Here is a 20,705-nt window from a genome sequence, read left to right on the forward strand (position 1 = left end):
AATAGTTTCTGCTCTACCAACAGGAAAAGACTGAGGGGGGTGAGGAGGAGATCTTTCTTTTAGTAATAGTTCTGAAAAAGACCGATCTGAACCAGCAACAGTTCCATATTCAGATTAACAGGAGAAGGTTTGTCTTCTGGGTTCAACTGGAACTTGATGTGGAGCAGCTTTTAGCAACATCATTGCTGGTAAATGAGGCAAACAGGCCCAGAACCAAGAAACACAGGCCCCTGGTTCTCCTCTAAACCTGAGGGGGCCACAGAGAATCAACTCAGAGAAGACCACACCCCCAGTCCAGGAGGAACCACAGGTGACTTTCAACTCTAAAACTACCCAGTCCAGGAGAATCTGAACTGGGAGTCATGGCAGTCTGGAGGAAGACATTGTTATTGCTCATCTAAAGAACTATTTACTACAGCCATGATTGACATGTGCAGTAGCAGTGGTTCTTCTGTCTGCACAGACAAAGATGGAGTATTTCTGAAAAGTTTCACCTTTGCAACCATTTTCAAAAAGTTCGATTTTTACTCTCTTCAGACACCATTGTAGTGTAACTAGAAACTGAAGAGGCAATGGAGGTTTGGTGTTTTCACATCAAAACATTGTTTAAACAGTGTGTTTAAAGTTGTGGGCAGAATATCAGATGAAGGATCAGATCACAGTGATTTTGTCCCATTTATCTGTTTTGTTCACAGGAATCCGAGATGACGTCTGATTACCGAGAGGATTTTCAGCCACACAGTAAAAACTTGCTGGATCTGTTGTGTTGGCCACATTAAAGGTGTAAAAGTCTCCTTCAGACACTTTGATGGGCCCATGGTCACTGTTCTTGAACCAGGTGAAGTTGCTGACGGCAGGTTTGGCTCTGCTGGAGCAGGTCAGGGTCACCCAGCTCCCTGATGGACTGATGAAGGCTGTCGTGTCTTTAAGGGTTAAAAAAAAATAAAACACATAGTAATATCAATTGAATAAGTAAGAAACAATCAGGAATGAGCAGTGAACCAACAGCGTCAAAAGTAAAATGCTTGTATAAAAACAAAAGTTTTAAGATGAGTTTTAAAAAAGTTGAGGGTTTGAATGTTTCTAATTATGGAAAAGAAGGTATGAGTGTCATCTGCATAGCAGTGGAACTGAATATTGTACTGACATGAAATATGACCAAGGAAGAGGAAACAGACAGTCATCAAAACACATCTCTGTCTGTCTGTCAGAAAAATTAGAACCTATTTACCTGCTTTGTTCACATGAATCCACAATGACGTCTGATTACCAAGAGAATTTTTAGTTACACAGTAAAAACTTGCTGGATCTGTTATGTCGGCCACATTAAAGGTGTAAAAGTCTCCTTCAGACACTTTGATGGGTCCATGGTCACTGTTCTTGAACCAGGTGAAGCTGCTGACGGCAGGTTTGGCTCTGCTGGAGCAGGTCAGGGTCACCCAGCTCCCTGATGGACTGATGGAGACTGTCGTGTCTTTAGGAGAATCTGAGGGGAAAATAAGACTCAGATTAACTTGATTCATCAGAAACATCTGAAGTGTGATGAGCTGACAGGATCACTCACATGAAACCCTGAGAGTTAACTCTGTCTCAGGTGTTTTCACAGATTTTCCTCCATCAACAGGATACACAGCAGAGCAGCTGAGGTTGAATCCATCATGTGTGTCTGACAGAGTGAGGGTCTTCTGGATCTGAGTGCTGAAGGTTCCATCTGTGTTTTCCTCAGTTTGGCTGTGAGCGTCTTGTTGGAGGCTCCAGGTGAGTTGAGGAGGGGAGTGTGAACAGGGAGTGGGAGCTGAGCAGGTTACAGTGACAGACTCCTTCTCCTTCAGGTCCTTCAGATCAGCTGAGACTTCTAATCTGGGCCTCGGAGGAGAATCTGCAGTTTCACATGAAACACACATTATACCTGTAAAACTACAACATAAGACAGTTTCTACAAGTTCTTCTAGTAACTAAACTAGTCCTTTGAGACTTCACATTTATATATATCAATCAGAAAACAAACTTTAAACACTGAATAAATCCAGAGAAAGCTCTGAACTGAGTTTTCAGACAATGACTACAATAACTTCCAGATTGTTTTCAACGAAATACTGACAGTTTTATGTTAGATACAGCAGTGCAGACATGAGTTTCCTGTTGTTGTAGGACACAAAAGCAATAATCAACCATTTCATCAATGATACGTCAATGTTATGGAGTCAGATTCAAATCGTAATTGTGACTTTTTTTCTTTTTAATGCACATAAATGAAGCAGTCTTACCTGTCAGATTAATCTCAACAGGATTTAAAGCAGCTGTTGCCTTGAACGATTCATTCTCAATTCTGAAAAAGAACTTTGTGGTTTTTTCAAGTTTGACAATATTAAACTTGGTGGTGCAGTTTCTTTTTCTCAGGTCTCCAATGATGCTGATATAACGGTAGTTAACTGAATCACTGCTGTTAAAAACTATTCTTTCTGGATGACCCGCAAAAGGTGAATCATCTTTAATCCACACTGCAACAATTTTTCTTCTGTTGTCAAACTCTTTCTCTTTCTCTGAAGCAGGTGTGAAGCCACAGGGGATAATCAAACAGGATCCATTCACTGCTTCCAGACTCCTCGGTGCAGTGATGAAGAGACGTGCTTCTTCACCGGCACAATGAACCAAAACAGCTGGAAAAACAAACAACTTGTGAGTTCAGTTTACAATCTGAATCACTGATTTAAAACCTTCAGATTATTGAACAATCATATTAGATAATATCAACAGAGAGCTCACCTGGGAGGAAGAAAACAGTCAGAAGAAGAAACATGTTGACTGGAACCTGCACATTCACACAGTGGACATGTTAAAGACACATGTAAAGAAAACAATAAGACATCCTGAATGCTACAAAAACAATCATGTTAAATTTTCCTGAATTTGACAACAGAAATCAGTTCATGTCTGAGAATCTGGGACTCAAACATGTAAATTCAGACATGAAACAGTTTTTTCCTCATGTATTTAATTCAAAATAACATTGAATCCATTTCTCTTTTGAATCCCATAAACAGTCTGACACTGGCTTTAAGAACAACATGTTGATGATTCAGCCTTAATTCTTCATATAATGGTTCAAAATACACATGATGCATTTCAACAAACATCTCAAGTCAAAATAAACTGTGAAAAAGTTTCTCACCAAATGTGTTTTCCAGCTGATCAGCTGCAGTTAAAGTTGTCAAATCAATTGAAATGTGAACAGAAGCAGAGCTGCTGCTTCTTAAAGTCTCCCTTCTTCCTGGTTTGATATTTAAAAAAGAGGAAATTAGCTCTCTGAAGCATCTGCAGCTCACTGGGGTGTGAGTGACTCATCCATGCAGCTCAGTGCTTCACATCTCTTTAACTTTAGCAACAAACATTAGAATGCAACCTGAAATGTAATGTCCCATAATGCATTGGGTGGAGCTGAGTTATCGTGAAGTCCATTCTGACTTTAATGTCAGATGAAGATGTTGGAGGGCTGTATGACAGTTCAGTAGTCATAGTTCGTCTCCACAGAATGAAAAACAGTCACTTGAGAAAACCGTGAGATTTCAGTCATTATGAAACAAACTAATCAACTTCCTCTGTTTGCTTCAACACTCTCGTTTTTCTCAGATGTTTATCAGATGGATTCTATTTTTTCTCTCTTCTTCATTTGTCACTTAAGTACAGTTTTTTGTTTTTTCACTACTGACATCTGCTCAAAGCATCACGTTCACAGAGAGATCATGTACAAGTTGCCACGTTGTTCAATGTTGTGCTTCTGGGTTTCTAAATTGCAAGATCACTATTATTATTTTTTTAATACTTGAAGAACAAGCAAATGTTCACAAACTTAAACAATAGTCAAACAAATAAAGATGGAAAATCAATTGAAGATCAAAGATAAACAACAATTCTTTGTAAAGGTTTGATTGTGTACATGTTTCAGAAAGTGTTCGCTCGCCATTGACTGTTGTATTCTGTGAGTTCATAGGTTGACAGGAAATGGGCCAACACTGATGAGGTCAATTTTTCCACCTGCACTGCAGAAGACGGACTGAATGATTTTGGAGAAGGTGTATTTCTTAAATAAATCACCAAAGCCTCTTTTTCACAGTTTAAATTAGTTTGCTCACTCAGCATTAGCATCAGCAATGGCAGATGCTAACATAGTCCAGAATAGTCCCTCATGGCCGACGTGCTGCTTTTCTTTGAGCTTAAATCCCCAAACTCCTCTTCTGGTTCTGATGAGGACATTTCAAGACACCTGTTTTAAAGACACCAGTTTGCTGTTGCTGAGTCTGCCGCGTCTGATTAATTAATATAGTGGGTCGGTTTATGTTGACACAACAGATCCTGGGTCAGGAAAACGATAGATTGTTCAGAAGCAACACAGTTCTGGTGGAGACAGTGACTTTGGGAGAGAGCAGGGCTCTGAACAGCACCTCGCTATGGTCAGACGGAGGTGACGGAGAGGTGAGCACTGCTTCAAGAAGAGCTGCATGAACCAGGACGGTGGGGATTCAGCAACAAGGAGCCTGGATGAGATGGGAACACACGGTGGAGAACAAAGTCTCTGGAGCAGAACAGTGTGAAGCCGAGCACCACTGCAGAAGGCTGTTGATTCCGGGGAAAGCTGCAGTCTCCAGCCTGCAGCCTGTGCAGAACAGAGGGAAGATCCTGAACTGCTGCTCAAACACTCTGGAAGAGAGACGTCTTCACTGTCGTCATTAAAATGCGTGTGTGTGTGTGTGTGTGTGTGTGTGTGTGTGTGTGTGTGTCGAGTCCAGTTGTTTGGTGACTGTGTCAACAAGCATGATCCTGCATGCAGTGGTTGAGTCCTTCCACTGGTTGGGGACGGTGCTCGTGTCCAGGAGGTGCTGGAACAGCCTGGTTGACGCCCCACCTTGCTGGATCGAGCACTCCTTGATCTCCCTGCGTCCGAGCCTGTCAGGTCCAGTGGCTTTGCCAGGGTTTACTCTGTGCAGGATGGAGGTCACCAGCTGCTGGTGTGGTGGGAGCTTGGGGGAGGAAGCTGAGGATGTTGATGTTGAAACAGGTGAAGAAACAGAACTCTTCAGTTAACTCTTCAGTGGAGTCTTAACAAGCAGTCACTGCAGGACTGGATTCTCTTCTGATCACGATGATAATTCTTGCCGTGTTTTGGATTTCCTGATATTAATTTCTTCTCCAGGCTGTCTTGATGCTGTATTTTAGCCAGACTGGTGCAGCTCTCTCACCCTGACTGTGTTACTCTGCTGAAAAGCCTTTTTCAAAAGATGCTGGCTCATTTAGCATGAAACATTAACTTCAATTATGTCAACAATTTGCCTTTACTTCAACATATTTCTTATTTGTTGTCTTTTGATGAGCTTAAAGGTCCATGTTGCTCTTTTGTTCAGCAAGCTGCAATCCTAAAGACTCTTCAGCAATCATCAGTCAGCCTCTTAATCCTGCATCACACTACAGGAATCTGTAAACCTGCCTCGATTTAGAGAATACACACTTGAAGACAACAAAAGACAGATCACACAGGATCTTCCGCTTCTGCTCTCATGTGTGCTGAGTTCCATGGTGCTAATGTTAGCAGGTGTGCTCGCTTACTGGGCAGCTGGGAAAGAACGCTCAGTTACTGCTATAACATCTGAAAATAAATGGGTTACTCTGCAGAATTTTTTTGGGAACAAACCTCTTAGAGGGGCTAAAGAATATTGCTGTTTTTCATAATGATACTTTGAGTTTTTTGTTTGGGGTGACCGGAACTTTAAACTTCTAACATGCAGACAAGACATGACAGCTGATCTTCTAACTTTAAACTATATTTGCAGCAACACAGTTCTCAGAATTTAAAACCATATTTGGCAAATGGAGAATAGTGAATAAAGAGGATCTATGTGATAAACATCTGAGAAAAAACAGGGTGTTAAAACAAGAGGAAGTTGGGAGTTCATTTCACAGACACTGAGTCTCATGGTTTTCTAAAATGACTGTTTCTCACCCTGAGGTGCTGAATTGTGATGACTGAACTGTCATGGCAGTCCTCCAACATCTTCATCATGCATTAAAGTCAGACTGGACTTTACAATAACTCAGCACCACCCAATGCATTATGGGACATTACATTTCAGGTTGTATTCCAATACTCATTGTACAAATACTCAAAATGTTACTTTTTTTTTTACCTATCAGTCAAAATATCTAATTCCACTTGATTTATGATGAATCCACTTAAAGGAATACTCCGAAGATTTTTGGATATACTGGAGCACAGCGGCTATGGCTTCTACTGCTGTGCTCCGGTATATCCTTCCGCCGAGCACTGCACACGTGCAGGTCTGTGTGTATTTAATGGATTGAAAAGATAACACGTCTTTTAAAATGTTTTATAGCCGTTCGGATTTACTTCACGTGCTAATACGCCGTCCCCTGGACCACTGGAAGGGGTATTTTGTCCACTTTCGTCAGTCTGGCTCTGTTCCCTATTGACTTCCAGCAATTGAGCTAAGCTGACTACGATGCTAACAGCTGGGAACCAGCCACTGGACGCAGAGACACGAAAAAGGTATTAATGAGCTTGTCTAAAGGCCCGTCCATGCTTCACATGTCCGCGTGGGTGCGCGTTGCGCGTTGGTCCGCGTGACGTAAAAATCGTCATGAATTCCTGTCCGCTAGGGTCCGTGCGGACCGGTACGCGGACGTCCGCGCAGCAGCCAGAATTTGAGACCGCGTTGCGCATTGCGCGCAGGTCGCGGAAGTGTGCGCCTGCGCCAGAGCGCCATAGCAAACAAAACATGACGGTAAAAGTGAAAGTAGACGGAGCTCCAGCCTGATGGCTCCACTTAAAGACACCAAAAGAGTGTACAAGTCTAAACTAGAATTTGGCACTCGGAGAGCGCAGACCTCCACCACAGCTGAAATCAGTCACCAACAACAATAAGAACACCATTTATAATGAAACAACATTGTGATTGGGGGTGCAATCGGAGCGGAGCGCTGCGGTGTGCGGCGCGCTGAGCAGTGCGGCGTGCGGTGCGCGGAGCAATGTGGCGTGCAGCGCGTAGGGTTGCCAACTCCCAGAGATTGAAATAAGGAATGCTTCTCGCAGGCAGCTGAAAAAAATTGAGTTTTTGGGGGGTGAAAAATGCATATATAACAGCATTTTGCCACAGTTATACCTATTACAGACTATTAAAACACTTTAGAGTAACAAGATAATAACTCATGATCAGTTTGTATTTGAGGCCTACAGTGAGACAGTTATCATTCAAGTATCATCCATCATCATGGACAGCAGCTCTCAGCCACTGCACCGGACGGTAGAGGAGCTCAGCAGCTCCTTCAGTGGTGACTGAGACGCCCTCAGTGCAGGAAGGAGCTACCACAGGTCTCTCATCCCCATCGCTGTCAGACTGTACAATTCTACTGTGCAGAATATGTGCAATAATCCTGGACATTATAGTATCCTGCACCCCCCCTTGAGAAATTCAGCAACACTTTATCATCCATTCACTCTGCTGTACCCATTCACTCCGCTAAAACATATTGGACATGCAACCCATATAGTTATATATTGCATCGTATATTGCATATTGTATTGGATATATTGTATATATTATATATTTTCTGTTATATTTTTAAGATTCATGTTGTCCATACAGTTATCTCTTATTGTCTTGAGCTTCTATTATCAGTCAGTCCTACAATGATTTGCACTGTTACTTGTTAATTATTGCACCATTCATTACTTTTGCACCCCGCTGTGTGTTCTGTGAGCCTATACACCTGTAAATTTCTCCACTGTGAGAATAATAAAGTCTTCTATTGTAAATTTATTGCTAAATGTGCAAAATAAAATTAAACAGTTGCTGTCTCTTCTGGATTTTAACATGTTCTTTTTCTTATTTTCAACTGAAAAAGTGCAAAATCAAAAGTGTAAAACCTTCTGAACAAAAAACCATTAAGGTGCAGTCTATAGACGCAGATCAAGAGATAAAAACAGAAACTTGAACTTGAACGAACAGACAAACACCGGATCAAACTCTACATAGCCTAACACCCTCAGTATTCTTCTTCTTCTGACCCAAACAGAGCAGCTCCAAGGTGAGTTTCTTCTTCACTCTGCTTTGTGCGCTACTGCTCTGGTTGTAGCGCCCCGAGTGGCTGGGCCCGCAAATTACATGCCATGCCATACAGCCTTCAGAACACAGAGAGAGAGAGAAGAAAAAATATGTGTCTTGCCTTGACTCGTGCGGCCGGGACAAACAATGCCCCGTACGGGACACGCCTCTTTTGGCTTAAATACGGGACGTCCCGGCTAATGCGGGACAGTTGGCAACCCGAGGAGCGCGGTGGTGCTGTGCGCGGCACTGAGTGGTGCGGCATGGTGCCTGCATGCTGTGGGCCCGGGACAACAGACCCGTTTGCCCCCCCCCCCCCCCCCCCCCCCCCCCGTCGGCGGGCCTGCCCAACCATGTCAAAGACTGCCCTATGTTTCAATGATAAAGAATCCTTTAAAAAATTCCTGGATCCAGACAGTGATCCGGATCTTCACCAAAATTTAATGGATTCTAAGTTAGCCCAAGACACACCTTTCCACAAAGTTTCATTGCAATCCGTCCATAACTTTTTCCGTAATGTTGCTAACAATCCAACAAACCGACTACATAACCTCCTTGGCGGAGGTAAAAACTTGGCAAGAACTTGAGTTGTGCAAAAGTCAAAGAGATGTGAAGTGCTGAGCTGCAGAAATGAGCCTCTCACACCTCAATGACCTGCAGATGCCACAGAGAGTTAACTTCCTCTTTTGACCCCAGATGAAGAATTCAGAAGACTTCTTGAAGCAGCAGTTCTGCTTCTGTTCACATTTCAACTGATTCCATGACTTTAACTGCAGCTGATCAGCTGGAAAACACACATTTGGTGAGAAACTTTAAAACAGTCGACATTTTCACTTTAGATGTTTGTTGAAATGCGGTATGAGGTATTTTGAACTATTAAGAATTATGGCTGTATCATCAAGATTTTGTTCTTAAAGCTAATGTCGGAATGTTTTAGTGTCTCAACGGAGAAATAGATTCAATGTTATTTTGAATACAAATGAAGAACATGAGCAAAACTGTTCCTGGTCTGAATTTACATGATTTTTTTTCGTAAATATGATTGTTCATCGAACATAGATTACTCAAACGTGTAAATGAAGAGAAATATCATCATAAGTTTTTCTGAGGCAATCACACATGAAAGTCCACTTTTCATTATAGGGTTCCTTTAACATGTCCACTGTGTGAATGTGCAGGCTCCAGTCAACATGTTTCTTCTTCTGACTGTTTTCTTCCTCCCAGGTGAGCTCTCTGTTGAAATGATTTAATATGTTTGTTGAATAATTTGAAGGTTTTAAATCAGTGATTCAGATTGTAAATTGAGCTCACAAATTGTTTATTTTTCCAGCTGTTTTGGTTCATTGTGGCGGTGACAAAGCTGATCTCTTCATCACTGCACCGAGGAGTCTGGAAGCAGTGAATGGATCCTGTTTGATTATCCCCTGTAGCTTCACACCTGCTTCAGAGGAAGGCTTTGACAACAGAAGAAGAGTAGTTGCAGTGTGGATTAAAGATGATGCACCTTTTCGGGATCATCCAGAAAGAATAGTTTTTAAAAGCAGTGATGCAGTTAAATACCCTGATATCAGCATCATTGGAGACCTGAGAGAAAGAGACTGTACCACCAAGTTTAATATTGTCAAACTTGAAAAAACCACAAAGTTCTTCTTTAGAATTGAGAATGAATCGTTCAAGGCAACAGCTGATTTACATCCTGTTGAGATTAAACTTAAAGGTAAGACTGCTTCATTAATGTTCTTTTAGAAGGTAAATGTCACTTAAGATTTTAATAATAATCATAATAATAATAATAATAATAATAATAATAATAATAATAATAATAATAATCTGACACCATCATATTTTTGATCAAATAATCTTATGATGGTGATGACAATGATAAAACAGATGATGATTTGCTTTTATGTCCTCCAACAACAGGAAACTATTGTCTGCACTGCTGTATCTGACATAAAACTGTCAGTATTCAGTTGAAAACAATCTGCATATTGACTGAAAACTCAGTTCACAGCTTGTCTGTATTTATTCAGTGTTTTAAGTTGTTTGTCTCATTGATGCATTCATCTGAAGTGTAGGATTAGTTTAGTTTTTAGAAGGAATTAAACAAACTGTCATGTTTTAATTGTAAAATGTGTGTTTAATGTTGAACTGCAGGTTCTCCTCCGAGGCCCAGATTAGAAGTCTCAGGTGATCTGAAGGACCTGAAGGAGAAGGAGTCTGTCACTGTAACCTGCTCAGCTCTCACTCCCTGTTCACACTCCCCTCCTCAACTCACCTGGAGCCTCCAACAAGACGCTCACAGCCAAACTGAGGAAAACACAGAAGGAGCCTTCAGCACTGAGATCCAGAAGACCCTCACTCTGTCAGACACACATGATGGATTCAGCCTCAGCTGCTCTGCTGTGTATCCTGTTGCTGGAGGAGAACCTGTGAAAACACCTGAGACAGAGTTAACTCTCAGGGTTTCATGTGAGTGATCCTGTCAGCTCATCACACTTCAGATGTTTCTGATGAATCAAGTTAATCTGAGTCTTATTTTCCCCTCAGATGCTCCTAAAGACACCACAGTCTCCATCAGTCCATCAGGGAGCTGGGTGACCCTGACCTGCTCCAGCAGAGCCAAACCTGCCGTCAGCAGCTTCACCTGGTTCAAGAACAGTGACCATGGACCCATCAAAGTGTCTGAAGGAGACTTTTACACTTTTAATGTGGCCAACACAACAGATCCAGCAAGTTTTCAGTGTGTGGCTGAAAATTCTCTCGGTAATCAGACGTCATTGTGGATTCATGTGAACAAAGCAGGTAAATTTAATCTTTTTACCATTTCTGTGCAAGTGTTTTTTTATATTTATATTCATATGTGTGTTGATGATCTTTCTCTTTCCTCTCATCCCTATTTAATGTGGATATTTTATGGAAAATCTTTTCAGAAACTCTTTTACAAACCCATTTGACAGCCATGATATCACCATCACTGGAAACCTGAGGAAAAACAAACTGCATCTCTGTGTTTTCTGGTGTCGTCTTACCTTTGAAAAGCACAAAATACTTCTTCAGTATTGAGAACAAATGATTCAGGTTCTTTTCATGAATGAATGAATGAATGAATGAATGATTCAGGTTCTCAACGACTGCTGATCCTCTTTTCATAAAACTGTAAAGTGACAGTTTTATGTGAATATTTTATGAGAATCAAGGTTATTTTTAAGGCTCAACAGTTAAAATCATCTGTGTTTTCGGCTCCATGAAGTGACCTTCACTAACAGATTAAACTGAGTCTCTGGCTGGATTATCTGAGATGTTGAAGCAGTTTGTCACCAGATTTTGGATCATGCAAAGACTGGAAACTATTGTCAAAGTTAGAGAAAACTCTCACGTGTTTCTCTGCAGATGAACTGAAGATTGAACTCGTCTTCAAAACACTGATGATCCTTCAGGTTGTATCTCTCTACTGTACGATCATCATCTTTGAGTGGTGAGACAAACTTTTCCATCTGCAGACCATTTGATCATTATTTAAAGTTACAGTTCAAAATATTCATCGGTTTATTTTTTCTCTCTTTCAGCTGGTTCAGATGGAGACATTGCCGCAAACAAGTGAAGGTAAACACGTTGTTTTAATAAACATAATAGTTAAATTCAGAAGAAGAAAATCTTTCCTTCATTAACTCTTTAACTTACTCCACTACTAATGTGATTTCGTGACAACAAATGTAATAATTGACTTGTGAGAGTCTCTGATCTTGAGATGGGTGATAAGACTTTATTGCTGTGTGTCGTTTCATTTCCACACAGGACTCACCAGAAGCAGATGACGTCAATACAGTGAATGAAAGTCCAGCATCATGGGCCACAAGGAGAAACCCAAGACGTTAAAGCCATCATCAGTGACCTGCTCTATTAATTCTGATCGTTTTTATCTGCCTGGTTGTCATTTTTGTCATGAAATCAGTTGTTTTGCTGGGTCTCAGCATGAAGCAGGCCTGTATATAAGAAGTGGTGCAGCTCTGTAGAGGATTAACACATTTATATTCATGTAGAGTCTTAAACAGAGCTGATGTCTGTTTCCATTCTGAAGATAAACCAGCATGTATTGAAGCTTCATATTTTCTGTATACATTTAAACAAGTTATATCTCAATGTATTCTTGCATTGTTTTCCATTTTCTCCTGGTTTCATTTGCTGTATCTATTGTAGTGGTCATTTAAGTCATGACAATAGAAAACTTAATAAATTTTCTTTTTTTTCCCACAAAATCATTGTGTTAATGCTTTGCAGAAATAAAGTTTTTTCTTTGAAATAAAGTCATGAGAATCTGTGAAGTGATGAAAGTGAAAGAGGTTAAATGGAAAAACTGCTTTAATTTGGGTCTGTCAAGAAAAAGGTTGTGAACTCCTGCTCCACAGGAAGAATGTATGATGTGAGAAGTATGGACCCAAACACAGAACCCTGCAGAACTCCGTTTAGTCTGAGTAGAAGAGTCATCAACATGAAGTAAATTGAATTTTTGTGAGAAAGAGCAAAATAAAATAAAAACATAAGAACAGTAATACAATTGTGATTTTCCTTTTTTTTTTTTTTTTTTTTGTAACTTCCTGGTTTTCGGACTTGGGCTGCAGGTTGAACATGTCTGCGTCTCACAGAGTGATTCAACCTGCGGTCGGAGCCCTCCGTCTGGCCGCCTTCAGCTCGCTGCTGCGGGGGAGAGAGCCGGGGAGGTGTCCGGGGGTCGGGCGCTGGATGTCGGACACACAAAGGTACGGACCGCTGCCTCCGGAGCTCACCGCCGCGGGTCCGCTCCGTCACCGGGGATCAACAGGCTGGTTCCACCGGGGACTCCTGCAGGGGGAACCGGCTGCTCACAGAACCAGCTGCTGACAGCCTGGGACTGAGAATGATCTGTGAAACTTTCTACACAGACCGGAAATGTGGAGATGTGCCTCTTCAGAATCCACTGCATGAACTTGAATCCACGGTGCTTTTGTTTTTCTCAGAAGAAAACCTCAGACCACTAGAGGGCGTCAGAGTCCTGGACTTGACAAGGTGAGATCAGTCATTAAAACTCGACTCGTGTGGGGTGTGTACCAGTGTTCCGGCTGGTCCCTTCACCACCATGAAACTCGGACGCGGAGCTGTCTGTGGTGCTGAAACGTCTCTCTCTCCGTCTGGTCCTCATCGAAATCCACACTTCAAGAAAAAATACGTGAACTGAACAACCAAAAAGAAGCAGGTCATGCTCAATGCTCCACTGTGCCTATGTGGCCTCACTTCATGCCATTCACACAGTTATCCGTTTGACATCTGATATTACGGATTTCATATCCATAAAACAACAATGCAACGTTTGAGCATTGTTACCTAATGGTTTACACAATGAACACCGTCAACAGGAGAGAGATCAGAGTTACTTTAATTGAAGATTAAATCCAAGTGTTTGTCCTTCTTGACAACGTTGTTGATCACAGCATTGTGAAACTCCTCTGTTTTGACTTCAGTTTGATGAGCCACTCCTCTCAATGGACATCACAGCCAGAGGTGAAAGTCTTCCCTGCTCTGTCCTCTTATGGCTGCAGACCTCTCCACCGATGCTGTGGTGGCCTGATTGTTCAACACCAACTTCAGGAGTTTTGTCCCCAGTGGAACCTTGTGTTCAGGGTCGTTTTCAACCTCAAAAGCAAGAAGTTCATGAGGTGATTTATTTTCTTTGATCATTTGTGAGCTACAGTCCAATGAGGTCAGCTCTCAGCCTCACAAAATGAAATACTGGCCAAATTTAGCCAGGCTGTAGTTACTTTATACAGTTCACTGAAGCCAGAAAATCAAGTTCTCCAAGCTTTTTAATCTTACCTCTCTGTGCAAGTTGATGTTTTCCAGGATGCTGTAAAACTATGGCAGACCGAAACTGTCATGATTGAAACACAGAAATATAACAATGGCTCAGAAAACAATTTGATATGCCAAGAAATTATAAGAGATTTTTTTTTCATGAAAAAAGTACTTGTGACTAAAATGTATATTTGTTTCATCATTATTTGCTGTTTTAATGTAACTTTGTGTTGATACTCTCTGCCTACCCAAAGCTCCATCGTGTCTGCCTGTGTGAAACAGTCTGAAAGGTCGGGTGAATGGTCGCATGCAATGCTATAGAATCATCTGCAATGATCCGATTTGGTATTATTCATTTTCCTACGACTGCGTACCATCTCCTATGATTTCGGAATAGTGATGACTCTTGCCACATACTGCAGATTGATCCTAGACTGTTCACCTATAAGCCTGAACCAGCCAGTCCGCCACAGTCCGCCATTAAAAATTACACGTTTCATTTTTTGAAAAATAATTTTTCAATAATTTCAGACATTTTCCTGTTGATGTTACATCGTTTCACAATACATTTCATGAAGACCCGTAAACAATTTCACCATCTGACAGGACGGAGCCCAGTATGAAAGAAGCATCAGTGTCTGCCACACACACACACACACACACACACACACACACACACACACACACACACACACACACACACACACACACACACACACACACACACACACACACACACACACACACAGTCTTTAATGTGAGGTTTATTGACATATTTGATTCAACAAATCCTGAATTAATCATGCTGAAACATGATGCTGGAATCCAGTTACATAAGAATATTAAATCTCTGAAAACAAAAGTAATGAGATTAAGATGCTCTGTGTATTGGGTATCAGCTGAATTTATATCAGTTAGTGGGAGGAAGATAATCTGGATGTCAAACTTAAATCAATCCACTAACTTCATTTGCTGTCTGAAGACGAGATGCATTAAAACTGATTTCACATGAACAAGAGGACAGTGGTTCAGTTCTACTGGACGACTGAACACTGATCATTTACACACACTATGTGAGATTCTGGGCCAATAATGAAATATGACTGAGATTATTAAGGTGTTTATCAAGATGTTTATTATGGTGCAATGAATAAACAGATCATTTGCAGAAACAGTGACTTGTTAATGTTTCCAGCAAGTTTTCATAAATAAATGCTCAATGGGCACATATAGTTCACTTTTAGTCAGAAAAAAACTGACATTTTCACCATAATTGCATACAAATAGTAAATTGTCATGACGCTTTATACTTATGAGACTTAAATGAGGCTGAAATATTTACAACGATTTTGTTGAATTTACTGTCATTTGAAAATAATATAAATTTTCATAAGAGCTGACTGTTTTATTTTTAAATATGTTAAAAATAAATACTTTTTACCAGCATTGCTCCACTAATGTTTGCCACACTTGGGACGCTCCACTCAACTCCCCATAAAAGGATGGAGGACCTCCTTCTTCCTGTTTGGTGGTCAGACCTGGATCCTGCTGATGAGGTGAGTGAAAAAAGGACAAAATCGAAGAAACTTCAAATGAAATGTGTTCAAAAAATACTTCTGTATTTTGTGACCGTTGCTTCTGTCTTTATACAGTAAACAGACTCCTGCTCTCAGCCTCATGTGGTGAGAAGTTCTCCTGTCATGTTTTAATCTGCAGGGTGTGGAGGGTGAAGAAACACCTAGTTTCTCTTGACTTTAGCGTACAGATCCTCGGGGCCGTTAGCAACTTGACTTGACTGACTTTCTTGCCCGTGAACTTTGACCTGTGCGTACACGGTCTCCTCCTGCTGTCTGCTGTCCTGCACTGACACGGTCAAAGCTCCATCTCTGCGCTTTGAGAAGCTGACGTGCTCGTATTGAAGGCCCTCGTCGCCGCTGACGTCCTTCTCTGGTTCATCTGCCGCCATGTGGCTGGAAAACTGCTCTGCTGCTTGAGTCTGTTGAAGAAGTGATTGAATGGAAACTGAGGTGAACGAGATCGTCCAGGTCAGAGCTGAAGAACAGCTTCTGTTCACTGTCAGCCAGCTAATAAGGTTGAATGAAGCACAATGAATTAGAATTGGATGCTTCTCGTCAAGAAGAGTGAAAAATAGAAATACATAATGTAGAGCCAGACGCCACATCACAAAATCTTATGATCTATTGGAGTTCATGTCTTGACAGGTCAGAACAGCTTTAGCAGCAAAACAGGGATATTAGCCACCTGGTCATAATGTTTTGGCTGACTGGTGTATGTCTGGTTCATATAATCTAAGAGTACAGTCAAACCACGTGTTGTGAAATGTACCGACCTGAGTCTGTTGTGGGCGCCGACGCTTCTTAAACCACCTGAAAGACATCAGGAAAGTGAAAATATCCATGAAGTGGGAAGAAGTCCAGACTGAGGTCAAACCAGCATTAATACACAGCTGCTGCTGTCACATGTTTTAGTTCAAGGTACTGACCAGACAGAGAAAAACAGGAAGATGAACACAAAGCTGATGCTCACTGAAACGGCAATCATCAAAGGAACACGTCCTGTTTGGAGCAAAGAGAAAATCACACTAAGATGTTCAGTATGACATGACTGAGAGTCTTTTAGTGTTGAAATAGTTTCTGATCTCGCAACAGGAAAAGACTGAGGGGGGCAAGGAGGAGATTTTCCTTTTAGTCATAGTTCTGATAAAGACCGATCTGAACCAGCAACAGTTCCATCTTCAAATTAACAGAAGGTTTGTCTTCTGGGTTCAACTGGAGGAACATGTTGCTATTGTCCATCTGAAGAACTGTTTGCTGCAACCATGATGTGCATCTGCAGTAGCAGTGATTCTTCTGTCTACACAGAGACAGAGATGGAGTATTCCTGAAAAGTTTCACCTTTGCAACCATTTTCAAAAACTTACATTTTTACTCTCTTCAGACAACATCATAGTGTAACTAGACACTGAAAAGGCAATGGAGGTTTGGTGTTTTCGCATCAAAACATTGTTTAAATAGTGTATTTAAAGTTGTGGGCAGAATAAGACCAGATGAACGAACAGATCACAGTGATGTCGTCGCATTTACCTGCAATGTTCCACGATGACGTCCGGTAACCGACAGCACTTTCAGTCACACAGTAAAAAATTGCTGGATCTGTTATGTCGGCCACTTTCAAGGTGTAAAAGAAGCTGCTGAGGGCAAGTTTGGCTCTGCTGGAGCAGGTCAGGGTCACCCAGCTCCCTGATGGACTGATGGAGACTGTCATGTCTTTAGGAGAATCTGAGGGGAAAATAAGACTCAGATGAACTTGATTCATCAAAAACATCTGAAGTGTGATGAGCTGACAGGATCACTCACATGAAACACTGAGAGTTAACTCTGTCTCAGGTGTTTTCACAGGTTCTCCTCCAGCAACAGGATACACAGCAGAGCAGCTGAGGTTGAATCCATCATGTGTGTCTGACAGAGTGAGGGTCTTCTGGAACTGAGTGCTGAAGGTTCCATCTGTGTTTTCCTCAGTTTGGCTGTGAGCGTCTTGTTGGAGGCTCCAGGTGAGTTGAGGAGGGGAGTGTGAACAGGGAGTGAGAGCTGAGCAGGTTACAGTGACAGACTCCTTCTCCTTCAGGTCCTTCAGATCAGCTGAGACTTCTAATCTGGGCCTCGGAGGAGAATCTGCAGTTTCACATGAAACACACATTATACCTGTAAAACTACAACATATGACAGTTTCTACAAGTTCTTCTAGTAACTAAACTAATCCTTTGTCACTTCAGATGAATACATAAATCAGAAAAACAACTTTAAACATTGAATAAATCCAGAGAAAGCAGTGAACTGAGTTTTCAGTCAATATGCAGGTTGTTTTCGACTGAATACTGACAGTTTTATGTTAGATACAGCAGTGCAGACATGAGTTTCCTGTTGCTGTAGGACACAAAAGCAATAATCAACCATTTCATCAATGATAAAATTATCCAATCAAAAATGTCATGGAGTCAGATTCAAATCTTAAATGTGACATTTTATCTTTTTAAAGCACATAAATGAAGCAGTCTTACCTGTCAGTTTAATCTCAACAGGATCTAAAGTAGCTGTTGCCTTGAATGATTCATTCTCAATTCTAAAGAAGAACTTTGTGGATTTTTCAAGTTTGAATCTCTCAAACTTGGTGGTGCAGTCTCTTTCTCTCAGGTCTCCAATGATGCTGATATCAGGGTAGTTAACTTCATTACTGCTGTTAAAAACTATTCGTTCTGGATGATTCTGAAAAGGTGCATCATCTTTAATCCACACTGCAACTATTTTTTTGTTGTTGTCAAACTGTCTCTCTTTCTCTGAAGCAGGTCTGAAGCTACAGGGGATAATCAAACAGGATCCAGTCACTGCTTCCAGACTCCTCGGTGCAGTGATGAAGAGATCAGCTTCTCCACCGGCACAATGAACCAAAACAGCTGGAAAAACAAACAACTTGTGAGTTCAGTTTACAATCAGAATCACTGATTTAAAACCTTCAGATTATTCTACAAACATATTAAATAATATCAACAGAGAGCTCACCTGGGAGGAAGAAAACTCTCAAAAGAAGCAACATGTTGACTGGAACCTGCACATTCACACAGTGGACATGTTAAAGACACATGAAAACAGAATAATGAGACATCCAGTCCTTTTACAAAAACAATCATGTTAAATTTTCCTAAATTTGTTTTGCTCATGTACTTAAATCAAAATAACATTGAATCCATTTCTCTTTTGAATCCCATAAACAGTCTGACACTGGCTTTAAGAACAACATGTTGATGATTCAGCCTTAATTCTTCATATAATGGTTCAAAATACACATGATGCATTTCAACAAACATCTCAAGTCAAAAATAAACTGTTAAAAAGTTTCTCACCAAATGTATTTTCCAGCTGATCAGCTGCAGTTAAAGTCATCAAATCAATTGAAATGTGAACAGAAGCAGAGCTGCTGCTTCTTAAAGTCTCCCTTCTTCCTGGTTTGATATTAAAAAAGAGGAAATTAGCTCTCTGAAGCATCTGCAGCTCACTGGGGTGTGAGTGACTCATCCATGCAGCTCAGTGCTTCACATCTCTTTAACTTTAGCAACAAACATTAGAATGCAACCTGAAATGTAATGTCCCATAATGCATTGGGTGGAGCTGAGTTATCGTGAAGTCCATTCTGACTTTAATGTCAGATGAAGATGTTGGAGGGCTGTATGACAGTTCAATAATCACAATTCAGCACCTCAGGGTGAGAAATGGTCACTTTAGAAAACCACAAGACTCAGTGTCTGTGAAATGAAGTAACAACTTCCTCTGTTTGCTTTAACACCCTGGTTCATCTCAGATGTTTATCAGATGGATTCTATTTTTTCTCTCTTCTTCATTTGTCACAGAAGTACAGTTTTTTTTTTTCGCTACTGACATCTGCTCAAAGCATCACGTTCACAGAGAGAACATGTACAAGTTGCCACGTTGTTGATTGTTGTGCTTCTGGGTTTCTAAATTGCAAGATCACTATTGTTATATTTGTTTTAACTGAAGAACAAGCAAACGTTCAGGAACTTAAAAAACAGTAGTCTAGAAAATAAATATGGAAAATCAATAGAAGATCAAAGATTAACAGCAATTGTTCATAGAAGTTTGATTGTGTCCATGTTTCAAGTGTTCGCTCGCCATTGACTGATGCTCTGAGCTCATAGGTTAACAGGAAATGGGCCAGCAGCACTGAAGAGGTGAATATTTCAACCTGCACTGCAGAATTTGGACTGAACAATTTTGCAAAAAGGTCAAATTTTTTGTCAGATATTGTGATTTCAATTAGATTTGCCCTATTTTTTCAGGTCAAGCTTCAGTGCAATATTAAACATGCTCAGTAACAGATTCACCCTAACCGACCCACTATGTTAATTAATCAGGCGCGGCAGACTCAGCAACAGCAAACTGGTGTCTTTAAAACACGTGTCTGGAAATGTCCTCAGAAGAAACACAGGAGGAGTTCAGGGATATAATTCCAAAGAAAAGCAGCACGTCGGTCATGAGGGACTATTCTGGACTATGTTAGCATCTCTCAATACCGATGCTGATGCTGAGGTAGTAAACAAATTCAAACATTGAAAAAGAGGTTTTGGTGATTTATCCTTTCCTGTATCACTGTTGCATGTTCCCCAGACACAACGTTTGGCCTTTATTTATTAACGCACTTAAATAGACCAGAAACACGGTTTACTCTGACACAACAGATCCTGGGTCAGGAAAACAGTAGATTGTTAGAAGCAACACAGTTCTGGTGGAGACAGTGACTTTGGGAGAGAGCAGGCCTCTGAACGGCACCTCGCTATGGTCAGACGGAGGTGAAGGAGAGGTGAGCACTGCTTCAAGAAGAGCTGCATGAACCAGGACGGTGGGGATTCAGCAACAAGGAGCCTGGATGAGATGGGAACACACGGTGGAGAACAAAGTCTCTGGAGCAGAACAGTGTGAAGCCGAGCACCACTGCAGAAGGTTGTTGATCCAGGGGAAAGTTGGAGTCTCCAGCCTGCAGCCTGTGGAGAAACAGAGGGAAGATCCTGAACTGCTGCTGAAACACTCTGGAAGAGAGACGCCTTCACTGTCGTCATGACCAGGCGTCAAAAGCAGCTCTAGATACCATTTGAAGTGGAATCAAGCAGTTCAGGGACCTCCACCCAGGAAAGCGGGCCAACCTCTCTGCTGGCTTTACTTTAATAGCTACAGT

General features: G+C 41.2%; 2 protein-coding genes and 1 long non-coding RNA gene across 3 annotated transcripts; 1 reads left to right on the forward strand and 2 right to left on the reverse strand.

Annotated features, from left to right (window-relative positions):
* Positions 1 to 241: 241 nt before the first annotated feature.
* LOC115394769 (sialoadhesin-like) lies at positions 242 to 18,262 on the reverse strand (the record flags this gene model as incomplete). The annotated part of the gene is made up of 5 exons (XM_030100118.1): positions 242 to 247; positions 754 to 923; positions 1,232 to 1,486; positions 17,321 to 17,635; positions 18,022 to 18,262. Coding segments are annotated over 5 exons (987 nt in total), but the record flags the coding sequence as incomplete, so codon positions are not given.
* Positions 8,879 to 12,617, forward strand: LOC115394141 (sialoadhesin-like). The gene is made up of 8 exons (XM_030099365.1): positions 8,879 to 8,916; positions 9,258 to 9,338; positions 9,445 to 9,831; positions 10,272 to 10,586; positions 10,665 to 10,919; positions 11,508 to 11,592; positions 11,684 to 11,720; positions 11,913 to 12,617. Exons 2-8 carry the CDS (start codon positions 9,305 to 9,307, stop codon positions 11,991 to 11,993), a joined length of 1,194 nt encoding a protein of 397 aa, XP_029955225.1. The 5' UTR covers positions 8,879 to 8,916; positions 9,258 to 9,304; the 3' UTR covers positions 11,994 to 12,617.
* A 21-nt stretch (positions 18,263 to 18,283) lies between the features above and the next one.
* On the reverse strand, positions 18,284 to 18,953 carry LOC115394170 (uncharacterized). Its single transcript, XR_003932025.1, has 3 exons — positions 18,862 to 18,953; positions 18,521 to 18,566; positions 18,284 to 18,414 (listed from the first exon to the last, which is right to left on the reverse strand). It is a non-coding gene; the product is annotated as an uncharacterized LOC115394170 (long non-coding RNA).
* Between the last annotated feature and the right edge of the window lie 1,752 nt (positions 18,954 to 20,705).

Source organism: Salarias fasciatus, chromosome 9 (genome assembly GCF_902148845.1).
Source record: "Salarias fasciatus chromosome 9, fSalaFa1.1, whole genome shotgun sequence".
Taxonomy (NCBI): Eukaryota; Metazoa; Chordata; class Actinopteri; order Blenniiformes; family Blenniidae; genus Salarias; species Salarias fasciatus.

Bases quoted from the DNA above. Each gene is read 5' to 3' on its own strand.
- LOC115394141 (XM_030099365.1), top strand. From the start codon at position 9,305: ATGTTTCTTCTTCTGACTGTTTTCTTCCTCCCAG. The intron at 10,587-10,664 runs GTGAGTGATCCT...TTTTCCCCTCAG, and splicing joins GTTAACTCTCAGGGTTTCAT to ATGCTCCTAAAGACACCACA. The intron at 10,920-11,507 runs GTAAATTTAATC...GTTTCTCTGCAG, and splicing joins GATTCATGTGAACAAAGCAG to ATGAACTGAAGATTGAACTC.